The sequence below is a fragment of the Equus przewalskii genome, chromosome 3 (genome assembly GCF_037783145.1).
Source record: "Equus przewalskii isolate Varuska chromosome 3, EquPr2, whole genome shotgun sequence".
Classification (NCBI taxonomy): Eukaryota; Metazoa; Chordata; class Mammalia; order Perissodactyla; family Equidae; genus Equus; species Equus przewalskii.
This window is the reverse complement of record NC_091833.1, coordinates 69,838,980-69,855,201: the sequence shown is the minus strand read 5'-3', so window position 1 is coordinate 69,855,201 and position 16,222 is coordinate 69,838,980. Positions and strand designations below refer to the sequence as shown.

The 16,222-nt window shown below is 34.4% G+C and overlaps 1 protein-coding gene across 4 annotated transcripts in view; it reads right to left on the bottom strand.

Annotated features, from left to right (window-relative positions):
- TECRL (trans-2,3-enoyl-CoA reductase like) overlaps positions 1–12,870 on the bottom strand; it is a 97,886-nt gene extending 85,016 nt beyond the window's left edge. For 2 of the 4 annotated variants that reach the window (XM_070612820.1, XM_070612819.1), the window contains exon 1: positions 12,532–12,822. In XM_070612820.1, coding sequence (XP_070468921.1) covers positions 12,532–12,765 — 234 coding nt within the window. In that variant the 5' untranslated portion in view covers positions 12,766–12,822. Of the gene's footprint in view, positions 1–12,531 lie in introns of all 4 variants that reach the window. The other 2 variants (XM_070612818.1, XM_070612821.1) reach the window with 2 other exon arrangements.
- Between the last annotated feature and the right edge of the window lie 3,352 nt (positions 12,871–16,222).

Genomic DNA, 16,222 nt, shown 5'->3' with positions numbered 1-16,222 from the left:
ATTCTATTTCACCTGGTGATATTGTGGAACTTATATGTGCTTGTACCTACATCTGAGAGGAACTATAGTATGTTTATTCTGTTTTGCTACATATACTGTGGGTGTTCAGGGAAGGCTCGTAGATCAGTCGGTATGTTAGAAGTGATGGTGCTTTAAACGAGGATGGTAATAGTTCAGTGCAGAGATATACTGAGTCTAGAATAAAATGATTTATTGATTGATTGGATGTAGTACAAAAAGAACGAGATTCTGGAAAGCCAGCAGCTTGATGAACTATCTAAGGTGACTGACTAAAGAATTAGCTCCACAGGTGAATTCTCTACTGATGGGACACTTTGACCTCTTGCAATCACCTACTGAGTCTTGGCCTTTTCAACCTCCCAAATGAGTAACTGTGAGGCAATAGCATGGGCAGACCTGAAAAAACTTGCACATTCTATCACAGATACATTATGTGTTATAGAACTCCACACATTGGCCCCTCCTTTTAGGACCGACGAGATGGCGAGTGGTGCAAGAAATTAGAAGACATCTAATCAGACAGAAGGGAAATGGGTGTCTTTGTGTAGGGAAACAAAGCTAAACTTGGACTCCAGATTTTTCTCTAGTATAGCACAGGATAGTGTCAAGAACAGTTAGTTTGAAAATGAGTTATTCTAGCCAAATTGTACTTACATACTTAAGCTATGACATACATGGACCAATAACTTACATTAGAAGGATTCTATTACCAACAAAGGCCTAAGAAAAGATCATGTGTATACAATGCCAGAAATGCTGATTGAAAAGTAAAAGTGAATAAGAAAATTTCTGGATCTATTTTTTATAATTATAAAAAAACCTATTTCATTTTTTCTTCCCACTTTGAAATGAAGCAGATTTGATTTTAGCAATCAGCTGCTCAGGGTTGTAGCTGTTTCTGCTGTTTATGTTTTTCTTACCATATCAAGAGTTAAAAGAACTCTACATAAAATAGCTCTTAACATACAGGTGATTTCTCAGAAATTTTAGAATGACAGATTTTTGAAATTTTCCCATCTGTAAAAAAAGAGTAGCATATCCTCTGAAAGATTGCCTCAGGATTCTGTGTTAAAGTCCTGATTAAATTAAATTCAGATTATAACAGAATTTTATTGAATGAAATTTATGAAAAGAAGATAATACATCAATTTTCAGTGGCGCACAGACCACTATTGACAAATAAAGGACTCAGACAGCCAGTAATTCACCAAATGTTTGCCAAAAGAAATCGCTGATTACAGTTTGATTTTTAAAAAATCATATAACAGTAATTACAAAGTTAGAAACATTCAAACATGAAGTAATATTAAATGTTTATTTTGGAGACAGTAAAAATGTGTAACGAGAAAACTTAAACTCTATAAGAAAAAGGACAGGTAATTATTCATTCTTTTCCCAAAATTTTCTAAGAATGTTGAGTTTATAAGAAGGCAGAGGTACAGCATTCTTTGATTTAAGAGTAAGATCGGGGGCTGGCTCCATGGCCAAGTGGTTAAGTTCGCGTGCTCCGCTGCAGCGGCCCAGGGTTCGGATCCTGGGCGCGGACATGGACCACGTTGAGGCAGCATCAAACATCCCACAACTAGAAGGACCTGCAACTAAGATATACAGCTATGTACTGGGGCGGGGTTTGGGAAATAAAGCAGAAAAAAAAAAAAAGGAAGATTGGCAACAGTTGTTAGCCCAGGTGCCAATCTTTAAAAAAAAAAAACAAAAAGAGTAAGATCAATTCTCAAATAAAATATCTGTTATCTAGACGTAGTAGGTAGTTCCTAATAAATCTATCTAAAAGAGAACTCACTTCTCATAGGAAAATACATGAGGGCGGCATTCACAGGCTTTATATGGTGACAGACTCGTGGGCTCAGGTTACTCAGTTGAATCCCAGCAGATCAACAGGGATTGAAAATTACTTGATGACTGGCAGTTTAAAAATCAACTAATAAAATATAATATACGAATGGTACAGAGCCTGAAAAGTTTGCACATTTGAAACTCTTAAGTGGGAAGGGAATTCATCTTTACCTTCCTTCCTAAATTCTCCAGAGGGGCTTCCAGAGCAAAATGCCTTCACTCAAAACCTGGAAGGCCGAGGATGTAAGACATTCAGAGGAAATAATTTCTACTTTAGGAGATTGCCCTTTCCTGTTAGAGATCCCCCTTGATGATCCTTCAGTGTGCTGGGACTGTTTGTAACTGGAAGAGATTTCTAAAGCTGCTCTCAATTTCTTCAGCAGAAAAGAAAATAATCCACTTGGGCTCAGTTGGCACCTCGTTCATGACTTCTTCAAGCTTGTATTATATTATCTGCGTTGGGCTATTTATATGTGATTATTCATCACAATGCTGTGAACATTTGAAGAGGAGGGAGCATATTTTGTTTGGTTTTGTCTGGTTTTCATGCTGGTGTTCCCATTGTCTATAACCGTGCCAACAACTGGAAGATTGGTATTCTTCAATGAAAAAACAAGCTGGAGAGAAGGAAAGAAGGAAGGAAGGAGGGAGGGAAAAGGAAGGCAGCTGATCTTCTAGGATTGTGCCCCTGCAAGATATTCTCATAGGTACTTGATAAGAATCACTGCAAAGCTTTTTAAGGGAAATATCACCTTCAAACGATGATTGCTGCTAAGCCTTTGAGCTCTTCTCAGGTAGCCAAGAAAAAAGCATAGTTTTCACAGCAGAAAGTAAGATGTAATATAAATATATGTAAATCCATGCATAATTTAGGACTGTATGGAGCTTAGATGCCATATCATTGCACAAATTCTAGCAAAAGTATAAATTTTACCACTACTCTACTTCTAATAATGCTAACTTAAGACCTCAGGGAGCACAAATTTGTACCCACAAACATATGGTATGAGGATATTAAGAGCCTTAATGTAGATATAAATATCAGTTTCCACTTGCTGCAGTATTGCTCCTTCAGACCTCTTTCCCTGAAGCTTTTACATAATTCAAAATATAAAATAACAGAATGTTTATTTCTTAACATTGACTTAAATTACCGCTCGTGTTAAATCCTAATTTTATGAGGAATAGGCTCAGGAAAGAAAGTTGTCACTAGAAAACTTTGAGCACTCAGGTCAGTAAAAGGAACAATGACAAAAAACTTGCATTATATGTAAGTACACGCTAAGATCACAGCAGCAAGTCAGGTAATGATTTTGACAGTTCTTTGTCAGATTACCAAAAAACAGCAATAAAATGTTGATAACGACAAAATATAAGCCAATAATACAATTCTCCTTTAATTTCTAGAAAAAAGAATCAAACAAAAGCACGAAAAGGGTGAATGGAAACTTTTTCCCAGAAATATATTATGTAAGCACACTCTATCTTTTTTGTTTGAACTGTTAGATCATGAAAGAACTAAGAATTCCTACATCGTGAACTTTTTAAAACCATTAGTACAGCATGCACATCTGTAGGTTTTGTCAAGAGTTTGGCTAAGTTACACCATGGTATTGCTTTTTGCCTGGAATCAAACATCAGTTTTGTTTGACCAGGTGGCCTGCAGTAACCCTAAACTGACACTAGCCCCTCATGCAGCACATGCCGTAAATAGCATCAACAGTCACAAGTAAATGCACGTTCCTGATATGACTTCCCCAACAGCCCTTGTGATCAACAGTCTCCCTTGCCTCCCAGTGCCTTCTCCTTATGTGCACCTTCAGTAAGAACCACGTGGGGCTTACCAAACCCCTCTCTTTTGGTTTAAACTGACGAATCAGGCCTTAGACTGGGAAACCCACCACACTCTATCCATGGACCCTGACAGAGACATGTGCCCCAGGTGCCTTCGTTTTATAGTTCTTTAATATATTTAATTGATTTGAGAATTTCCATGCTATTAATAATTTGTAAATTTTAATTTGTTAGCTCTATCTTGCTTAATCAAGGCTCTGGGCCATAGTCATTTCCTTACAGAAATTCCTTATGGAACATCACATTTATTCAGGTGCCTACAATGAGATAACTTGTACCAATAAAATATAAGGGAAAAGAACACAAGGACATTGCCCAGTGTCACAAGCTGGTTAAGTGTGAGAGGTAGCTGAGTATCTTCAAAGCCTGAGCAGATCCATGATATCAGGTTGCCTCCCAAATATGGCGGTCTTGAACGGGCTGACAAAAGATTCACTTCTCAGTTTTACTGAATTCTCTGTCTTCAGTCTTTCTACTATCCATTCCATCTTCCACATGGATGCAAATTTAATTTTTGGAAAGGCAGATCAGGAAATATTACCCCCCTAATTTGAAAGAAAAGAAAAGGTCCAGATGCCTTAGCAAGGCACCTAGGCCCTCTATCATGGGTCCCAACCATACCACCTATTCTGTTTGCTCCATTGCGCAATGTCACTCCCTAGACTTGATCACACTAGCCCAGAAACCTTGCTACTGATCTCTTCCTCAATGTTCTTTCTTTGACTTCTGTGGTGTAACATTTCTCATATTTCTTCTAGCTCTCTGGAAACTTCTCCTTATTTTCCTTTTCTATCTCCCTTTCTGTAAGACCTTTACATGTTGGAATTTCTCAGCCTTCTGTAGTTGGTTCTTTTTTCTTCTTATGCATCATATTATTATTTCCAAATTTTATCTTTCCTACTCTGAGAGTTCAAGGAACTCCTATATGTTTTCAATTCCCATATCAAAATACTCAGCCATGGTGACTCTCCTCAGCTCTATGTCTTCACACCCAGATGCCTACTGGTTATCTCTATTTGGATATCTCACAAATATATCTAATTTAAAATGAATGAAAAGTGCTTCTTCCAACCTGCCTCTCTCCTTGTCTTCACCAAAAATAAGAAGGCAAACAAAAACGCCACAAAAATGATTCAGTAAATTGTACCATCCTCAAGATCTGGAGTTGTTTCAACAATTTGACATCATGCTTGTGTTCTCCCTTTCCCTCAACTCTGACAACCAAACATGTCTTGTTGTTTCTGTCTCCTAATTGTCTATCATATCCCTCTACTTAACTTCATCCTACTCACTATCCAGGCCACATATAAAGATCATTTCTCTAGGAAGCTTTCTTTTTCCACAGATTAAGATATCTCCCTTTGTTTGCCACTCCAAATTACCCTCTTTTACCTCTCACTATGTAGATATCTTTGCACCTAAAATTACTTCTACACCGTCTTCCACAGGAGAGGATAAAATCTATGAAGATCAAAATTGCATCTGTTTGAGTTCATGCATTATCTCAAACACCTAATGGGGCACTGGACAAATATCTATTGAATTAATAAATACTTGATTGTGACACTATAAAATGTCAAAATAGAGAGTTGGAGAACCACTGAATCTGGTAAATTTAAACTCTTCTCTTTCTAGACGCATCCTTTAAAACTTATTCATCTATGTTGACCTTCTAAATGGAGTATAATTGCTTCTCATATATTAGGAGATAGAATAACTTCTTTATAGCTTAACCATAAACAAAAACAGTTTTCTTACATGGTGATATATTTGGAAAATGGAAAAATATAGACAAAAGTTCTATATTTGTTTTGTAAATGGTATTCGTGAATAGTTTTCTAGAGTATAATTTTTTCTCTACTATTACACTAATGCAATGCTTATATATCCACTGGCATCTTTTATGGTATATCGTGGTATGAGTAACCAGTGTATATTATTTGGAGTATGAGTTGAATATAGAATGCTAGAAACTGATGCTACAAAGATGATTCCTGTGACTATGCTTTCTAATTCTAATTCTTCCTAATCATTTTAGAAAAGGATAATAATGACTATCACCAAAAATGCCTAAATTTTTGCAATCATAGTAGAAAAGTATTAATTCAATTATTTTCCCACTTCAGCAGAATAATATTTTTAATGTTTTGCCACTACCTAAAATATAACATTCATTTACAGAAAACTAGCCATGTCGCAAATGTGGTGCTACCTTCTACATAGAAAAAATATAAAATCTTTAGATACTCCTTAGAGGTAGATATTTACTCTACTTTGATTTGTATTTATCCTTCTTGGGAAACCAAGAATCGGAGTAGTTAAGTAACATATTAAGATGACAAAGCATTAATAATTCGCAAATCTCAACTGCATACACAAATATGTCAGACTTCAGAGCATAAACCATTGCACCACTTTGCCTCTCATGACATTGTATATTGGTTTAAGACAATAGGTATACCTTTTCTGAAAGAAATCTAAGTCAGGGGAGATAATATTAAACAAAGTACACTGATTGTTTCGGAATTATAACTGCATGCTGTGCTAAGGAATTCCCAAGTACATCCAAAGAATAGGGGTGGGCTTTGGGGCTCCTCTGTGTTCACTAAAAATGATCATATTAATTACCTCTTTTGGAAGGAACCTTTCATCTCAATTTTGTAGTTTTTAATGATGTAAACATTTTGAACACATTTTGTTCTTAATTTGTTAAAGGGACTTTAAAAATATTTTTAATTTCTACGTTTGAGTGTTAACTAACGATATTGTATGTCTAGATATACAACATGGAAAGAGTGTTAAAGAGCTTTCCTTTGTCTCAAATGGAAGGGCATGTAGACATCCTTCAAAAACAGCACTTCTCTGGGCCAGCCCAGTGGTGTAGTGATCAAGTTCGTGCACTTCGCTTAGGCAGCCCAAGTTTCACGAGTTCGGATACCAGGTGCAGATCTACACACCACTCATAAGGCCATGCTGTGACAGCATCCTGCATATAAAGTAGAGGTAGATTGGCACAGATGTTTACTCAGTGACAATCTTCCTCAAGCCAAAAGAGGAAGATTGCCAACAGATGTTAGCTCAAGGCCAATCTTCCTTACACACACATGCACAAAAATAGCACTTCTGTTCTGAAATACATTGTCTGTATGGGAAATCAGACATCCCAACCATGAAATTAAACAGAACATGAGAATTTTGGCTAATAGAAGTCATTAATATCCGTCAAGTGGTAGTGTATAATAGTTAAGAGCAAGACACAGAACGTATATTGGCTAGATTCAAACCTTGGTTCTAACATCCACTAAGTTCTTTATTTCAACTCTGTGCCACCATTTCTTCCTCTGTAAAGGGGAAGGATAATGACTGCTAAATCCTTTTACAGAAAAGGACAATAAGGAGGAGAGCTCTTGGACTTTGTCTATGGAGAAGAAAATCAGTCAGATTTATACTGAAATTCTGGGCTTTCTGAATCCAAAGTTCTAAGTTTTCTATTATATCATGTTACATAATAAGAAATAGGAAGAAGAGGGCTCAGGAGGAGGGAAAGAAAAAAGGGACAGGGATGGGAGAAAGAGGTGAGGGACATAGGAGGAAAAGATAAAATAAAAAAAAGAAAAGAAAGAGGAGGAAGAAGAAGAGTAATGGAACGAAAGGAAGATATTTCCATTTGCATATGCATGAAATTCTGAAAACTACCAGGAAGCCATTTTAAAGCAGAACCATTCTCATTTTACAGATGAAGAGACTGAGGCATAAATATGCTAAGTAGCATCCTCAAGATAAAATATTAAAAGTAGCAACGTCAGAAATTAACAGTTCTCAAAATTTCTCACTGAAGTATTAAAAGTACAATTTTTATGCAGTTATATAATCCTGTATAATTCTCTCTACTGCTTTCTGGTGAAAACTGGTATTTTTACCACTAGAAGGATTGGAGAATTATTGAGTGCTTTCTTTTATTTGTAGGAAGTCTTTTGAAAGCTTTTGAGAGTTTTGACGTAGAGTAAGTAAAACAATAGGAGAAAGAGGGCTCTTGAGGTCAAGCTCCTTGGAGAAAAGTCTAAAGAAAAAAGAATGGGATGATATTGGAAACATTTATCAACTCTAGCTTTAAGAGTTCTGGCCATGCTCTTGAATCATCTACTTATCACAAGATAAGCTTCTGACATTTTGTAAAATAGAAGTGAGACAAGGACAGTTAGCAACTAGAAATAATTCATTGTTAAATTTTTAAATTTATTTTTCCTATATATTTTTGATGTTCCAATAAATACTTAAGAATGATATTTAACAATATATTTTAAATCTGCTCTCCATCTTATCATTCTTTTAGTAGCATTATTTCAATCATTCATAGGAAATAAGTAAATTAGTTAAATAAATACTCTTCCATTTTCATTGTCTTCTTTATGAAAAGTTTGTTAGCTTTTGTAATCAGAATATCACTATCTGTTAATAAATTATACATGAATATGAAGTTAAATTCTGTACATCGTTGCTGGGAGCAAGCCAGGAGGAATTTGGGCATTCGGTGAAATGGTTTAATTAAATGTCTTTTTCTGTAAACACATTTACATTTATTCCAATGATAATTTGATTTAGAAAAAAATAAAAAGTATTTTCAAATATCATACTCCTCCACCCCAAAACTAGCACTCCTAAACATGAGTGCATTGTCAAATCCAGATACCTCTTAAACAAGCATCAAATTATTCAATACATATTAGTAAGCACTTTCTTTGGGCCAGGCACTATTCTAAATGTTGAAAATATGGGAGTGAAAAAAGTCCCAAATCCCTGATTTTGTGAAACTGGTATTCTAGGGGTAGGCCAAATAATAAACAAAATGAAAAAGGTAATAAGTACTAGTGAAGAAATAGCACAAGGAAGGTTATTAGAGAAAATTGACAGACTTGGCAATTTTAAATAGGTAGTCAGGAAAAGTCCCAAGGAAAACATGACAGTTAAGTAAAGACCTAAAGGAAAATGTTGACTGGTTGTGAGTGGGGAATGATATTATCTGACATGATTTAAGAGGTGAGTTCTGGTTGCTATCTAGGGAACATATTGAAGGTGCTAAGGACAAGAGCAGGAAAGATTGAGGAGTGCTAGCAGTAGAGGTGTTGAAAAAGTGTCAAAGTATGGATATATTTGAAGACATCACTGTGAAGATGGATTGTATGTGGCGTGTGAGATTAAAAGATGAGTCATGATGCGGCTGTTTGGCTTGAGCTATTGGAAAGATATATTTGCCACTTAGTGACTTGGAAAACTCTGTGAAAAAATTTGGAGGGAAGACCAAGTGCTCAGTTTTAGATATACTAAGTTTGAGATGTCTAGTAAACATCCAAATAGATAGGTAGATGGATAGATACATACATAGATAGATAGCCAGAGAGATAGCTAGACAGTTAGTTAGTTAGATAGATAGATACATACATACATACATAGATGTAGATAGATACATATATAGATAAATAGATAAAGGGATTTGCAATTTCAGAGGAAAACGATAAGCTGCAGTTACATGTTTATGAGTCATCGATAGGCATATGATACTTAAGGCTACAAGACTCAGTAAGGTAAATGAGTAAAGGTGGGGAGAAGTTCTGATGACAGAGTTGTTGACAATCCACACATAATAAGTCAGATGATAAAGAAGAAGTAAGAGAAAAGGGGGAAGCCAATAAAGAAGGTTTAAAAAAAAATGTGTGTATAATCCTGGAGCTCAAATAACGAAAGTATTTTAAGGAAGAGGATGTGCTTAACAGTGCAAATATTGCTGATACACTGAGTATGATAAAGCATGAGAATTGACCTTTGGATTTAGCAGGGTATTTACCACTGCCTCACTGGTGACCTCGGCAAGTTCGTATTCTGAGAAGTGATGGAGGCAAATGCCTGGATGGAGAGGGTTTAGGATAGAATGAGAAAAGAGAAGCGTGGACAGATGATATGAACATGATGAAAGTAATGAGAGAAATGGGACAGAAGCTGGAGAACATGATTCAGTATATTTTCTTTAATCCGAGGAATTTTCTCAATGTTTTGGTCTCATGAATCTCTTGAGTACGTACTTTGTCCACTGTGAATTTAAATTATTTTTAAATTTAATTTTAAATTAAATGTAATTGTAATTTATATTTAAACTATATGAACTAAATTAGATATATCTAGACGCAAACTCAATTTCTACCAGAGCTTAGCATATATTACTAAAATACGTACATCCCACTCTAGGTATTTGAAAATTTACATCTAACTTAAGCATTATAACAAATCATGTCAATGGATAGTTATCAAGAAGTCAAATTTAAATTCTGTGTGGATATCACAAAGTTCGTCACATTTTTTTTTGAATGTTTATGCACATTAAATTTATCTCTCTGAAAGATTATTAAAACTAAAAAGATTATTTTGTCCCTATTATGTTTAAGATACTCTACAAAGCATGTTACACATATTATTTCTACTTCTACCACAAGCTCACAAAATAGATTTTAGTAACCTAAATTCTAAATAAAGGTCCTGGGGATCAGCAGCTCAGTGACTTTCCTGTGCCTTGATAGATATGATTGATGTGGCAGGGGTTTGATCCAGATATGCTTGGTTCCAAAGTACATGCCCTTTAACTTTTACTACTTAACAACACAGTACTTACTGAAAGACAGGGACGAAGTCATAAGCAACACTGCTTTTGTAGACCAGGTGTAGCCAAGTGCAGTGAAAGGCACTTAACATGACCTTACTGCTAATATAGCTGTTAATTTGTCTAAGAAAAACAATATCTTCAACAAGAAACAAAAGCAATTTTTTCATGTTTACAAATTTGCACAGCTAGGAATCGTGAAACAAAAAAAATGTAAAGTAATTGGTGTTTTGTTCTTTTAGAAATCTTGCCATCATTATGAGACAATTTCTCAAATTACAAAACTGAAACAAGACAAAACAAAATTCAGTTTCAATGACAAGTCAAACATTTGGATGTAGTAAGCTGCACACCACAGGGTGTGGATTGTGCAATGAAGGCTGGCGAGGAATCCGACTTAATCCCCTACTGAGCCTTTGAGTTTCCCTAAGGGTTTGCCACTGGAGATGCAAACACCAGGACTCTTAGAGTTCAAATATGAGATTCCTAAACAAAATTCTTATCTCTAAATAATGTTGGCTTTCTGCATGCTTAAACTTTTCACCATTTAGCTAGAAATGTAAACATGGAAATATAAAGCTCCATGTCTTAGCTTCACATAAAATCTTAATAACAGAAAATTTAAATGTATGAGGAAAATAATTAGGAGCCCACCAGTTCCTCATTACTTTAAGGTGGATTTTGTGTCAAGGTTTAGACACATATAAAAAAGAACACAATAACCAGTCTCATTTTGGTATCTTGGTCTTTAGAAGTCCTTGACCAATTTAATATCCATTCCCTCCATTGCCTTTCTCCCCTTGATTTAATTATATTTTTCTTATAAGTTTTGAGTTTTTGATATTGAGATACTGCAAACATCAGTAACTTCTGAATAACTTTATCTTTTTTTTTAGATTTGTCTTATTCTTGTCTGATATAAAAAATAGAAAAACTTTATTGAGACACTAAAATAGAGGTAAGTTATAATACGCATGAAATTCATAAGCTAAAATTCTATTATATGTAATAAATATTCATCATTTATATATGGCCCAAGTGATGCTATAGAAAAAGAATATGATTTAGAGTCGCATGGAAATGATTTTGAATCTCTTATACTTCACCTTGACCTGTACAAACTTCTTAAAGTTTTTCTATCTTTCATTTTTCATCTGTAAATAAAAGTTAATATCACCCAACCAATAGGCTGGTCATAGCATTATAATTACTAAATAAGAAAGTATATATGACCTTGGCAATTAAAAGCAGGAAACAATTTCTTCTCTTTCCTTCTTATCTAGAATCACAGTGAAAGTATAGTTAAATAAAATCGGTGGTTAAATTTTAGTTTTAGAACAACAGCAAAAAACTTATTTAACTAGTCTGTAAAGTAAAATAAATCAAGGTTTATTTTTATTAAAAATATCAATCTTTCTGATAACAAATTAACCACTGGTGTATTTTTAAACTTTTGAGAAACTGAAAATGTTTGGAATGTTGTACATACATATGTATATCTACAGTGTACACATATATTTGTGTGTTAATTTTCTAGCCTAGGAAGTATATATTTTATCTTTTCTTAGTGAAACATCTGTGATATGAATACACATGGGTAACATATTAAGCAAGACACTCTTTTTAGGACCTTGAACACCGTGGTTTTGAAATAAGTAAACTTTTCATAGAAAGTGAGATGTGCATTTTTTAAGATAATTTAATCAATTCTAAATAATTTGTAAATGACTAAGTTTTATCATATACACTAAGTATCATTTTTCATAACAGTGGCTTTTGCTTACTATTTTCTACAAACACTATTAAAACTTTATGATAATTTGAACATGCAATGAAGTGCATGAAGAGAAAAACCTAGAGACCTTTTGTCATGTAGGCTGAGAAGCTGAGCCCCGGAAATTTTACCTCCTGACCATGGTAAATGTCAGCAGGATATCCAGAAGCTAATAATTATTAGCTACCATTTAAATTGAGTATGAAAGATGCAGTGAATATTTACTACTGAAATGAAGTATAAAGTATTTATTCTACTCATCGTAAAATTAGCAATAAACACTGGAAGATCTTTTAGTAAAGGTTTGCCAACATTTAATGAAGTGATCAATGATCTTTGGGTCAGATAAGAGAAATTGAAAGAAATAAATGAAACTCACCTTATCCACAATACATATCTGCTTTCTTGTGTGAGCATCAAGTATTTCAACCTCAAAGTGAGCAGTCTTTGAATGTTTAACTGCTGGAATTGATTTGAGAGGCCCTGCTGAGAGTATAAGTTGCGACAAAAAGTGAAAATTTCTCATATCATTCTTCAGTGTGGACCGTGTGGCTCCATGGGAAGATAATTCTTTCTTGCGTTCTGAAGCAAGGGACTTGTGCCTTTTGAACATTGTGTGAACTACCAGGAGAATCTCTCATGTCAACAGGAGACACTTGCAAGTGTGTTCCCTTTGCACCAGTTAAATACTGCTGGTGAAACCCAGAAAGGTCAAGTGGCATGCCATTCCAAGAGTTCGGTTTTATTTAGCAGGCTTGAAAACAATGACTGATCTTATTTCTATATATAACATGCTATTGTGAATTGCTGCAATGAAGATTATTTTACCAGCGCTCGAATTATTTCTTGCTTTCTCCTTTTTTCTCTGCTTGTTAATATGACCACTAGTATCAGAAATTCCAAGGAAAGAAAAGAATTGATAGAATTTTCATTATCTCTGAATTCTGGATGCACTAATCTTCAAACCTACATATTATGATATACAAGATGTATTTAAAATTAGCTATTACATAACCAAAGTTTTTATAAGTGCTGCCTATGATAAAGATTTGTGTCATATTTTAAATATATGTATATATATATCAGATATTTTTCACTGCATATAGGGAATAGATAGCAAGTTGTCTATGAGATTGGAAAAGATAGAGAGTGATTTTATAGCATACAGAAAAGGAAGTAAACCTTATTTTAACATTTTGACACCTTTTATGTCATTGGGAAATCATTGAAATTATGTAGAAAATCAGTACTACACATCACATTTACCACAACACTAAATTATGGCAAATTCAAATAATCTTAGCATGAGCAATGTAAAATTATAAACAATCTGAAAAGAGAGGTTAGTGAAAAAGACTCCAAGTACTCTGAGAACTATAAATCTGGTCAAGAAACAACTAAAAATAATACAAAGTATATTGCCACTGATTCAAAGAGATATTACAGGAAAATATTCTGGGATGTTATTTTCAATGAAAACATAAAAAGAAAAATGGCTAAAATTGTAAAGGGGGATGTCTATGTATCTATATGAGGCTAATCTTTCCTTTCATAATTAAATAAAATAATATATTCTTTATTTTTAGTTTTGACTACAAATTATGCACTGGAGATTCACTTACACATTGTTCAGTTATCATTTTAATACTTTAGGCCACTATCACACTCCCTATTTAATATTTAAAAAAACACGGAAGAGTGAGCTGGCCCTGGTGGTCTAGTGGTTAAGATTGAGTGGTCTCACAACCATGCCCCGGGTTCGTTTCCAGGTCATGGAAATACACCGTCCGTCTGTCAGTTGTCATACTCTGGCGGCAACTCACATAGAGAACTAAACTAACAACTAGGATACAGGACTATGCACTGAAGCTTTAAAAAGAAAAAAAAAAATAGAAGACAGGAACATGTGTATGTATGCATTGTATAGTTTTATCACCCCAGTTGTTCAGGACATTAAAGTTGAAATCATCCTTAACTTCTCCCTTTCTCCCACACCTCAGATCTAATCTATCAGAAATCCAGAATGCAATCTTCTCACCATCCCCGCAGCTACATTTAAAGCATCAGTCCCACCTGTATTGCTTTTCTAGACTGGTCTGTCGGCTTCAACATTGGCCAATCTATATAGTCTGTTTTTCACGCGGCAGCTAGATTGATCAGGCTCTGTATCCAAGCAGATAATGCAATAATCTGCTCAATCTTCTGCAGGGGCTTTCTATTTTATGTAGAGAAAAAGCCAAAGTTCTCTGAAAAGGTCTACAAGGGTCTGCACCATCCAGCACCTTGTCATTTCTCGGATCTTATCTCCTAATCTATCTGCAGTGCCTAGAAAAATGTCTGGCATACAGTAGGTGCTGAATAAACATGTATTAAATAAATAAATGAAAAATCACTAAATGCATCTTGAAGATGTAGGTAGAATGATATGATGCTAATTGCATGCCAAGGTAAACTGCTGATGCATTATATTAGAATGACATAACTGCAACATACATAATGGCTCTTCAGAGATAGTTTATATGTTAAAAAAGGAATAATCAAAAAGACACAAGAGCTAAACTGAAAGAGCTCCCATTGCCAAAGTTGGAGTAATTCAAGTAAGAAAATCAATACTGATGATAATAGATTCCAACTCAAAGAATAATATAAAAATCCATGAGTCCATATTGTTATAAATTAATGATTGAATAAATGATAAATAAATCAATGGGAACAAAGCATGGATTTTCCTTAACAGATTTACACAAGAATTCCAAATAATATATTTAGATGCTCTCCCCTGGAGTTTCAGTTTCACTTAGCAACACATTTGCATAAAACAATGAATGGAAAGGGAAAAACAGACACTTTATAAGTGCAGAAAACTTGGAGGCAGAAAGCATTTTAACCAAGATGCCAAGTCTAAATATCACCACGCAAGTCATGTTGATATCATGTACTTATTGATATCATGAGATAAGGACATTTCACCCCCCTGGTATTCTTCCCAAAGTTCATTACCTCAGTCTAACCATGAGAAAACGTTAGACAAACACAAGTTGAGGAGCCTTCTACAAAATACCTAATACTCTTCAAAACTGTGACCACTATGAAAAATTTTTAAAAAATTGAGAGACTGTGTTGCATCAAAAGAGACTATATGGAGACATGACTAGGAAATGCAGTGTAGTATCCTAATTATTTCCTGGAACAGGAAAAGAAATTAGCGGAAGAACCAGTGAAGTAAGAATAACTTCTGCAGTTTTATTAATAGTATTGTCCTAATGTTAATTTCTGAGTTTTGATAAATATAGCGTGGTTATGCAAGAAGTGAAAATTAGGGGGACTTATGTAAAAGCACGTCAAAAAACTCTACACTTTCTTCTCAATATTTTTGTAAAAATATTCCAAAACAAAAATACAAAATAAACACACAGCCAAGAAGAAAAGAAAATAGAGAGAGGAAAAAAAATGGGAGTAAAAGGAAAGGCATTTAAAATGGGAAAATTGCAGATTCTCATCTGTATCAATCACCCAAGTTAAAAATTTCAGATGTTACGCTATTTATTATTTTATTAGGTACTTTTGAGGTAGTTATCAAAATAAAATAAAATGTTTTCTGTTTGTTAAGATGTTTTTATATGATTATTGCTAAATAGATCATAACGGAAATACCCTTAATATTTGTTTAATACCAGACTAGGGAGCCACACCGTAAACTAGATTGCAATTTCAAGTATATTTAAAATAGAAAAACGTTATAAAAAGATGCAGTCCCAACTAAGCATCTTTACTCTAATTGCGTTTATTTTTAGTAAAATGTGAAGGGGGTTAGAATATGTGCTCTTACCCCCATATTTTCCTATTGTTTTGACAGAAAACATTCAATTTCAATTCACTTTCCATTTGCAAGCACTACTTTCAGAATAGTACTACTCCTTCTTCTTAGATCACTTAAAAAATTAATAGACACTTTTTAGAGCAGTTTTAATTTGCAGAAAAATTGAGTGGAAGTTACGGAGTTCCCATATACTCCCTTCCCCCACCCCAACGCACAATATCTCCTACTATTAACATCTTACATTGCTGTG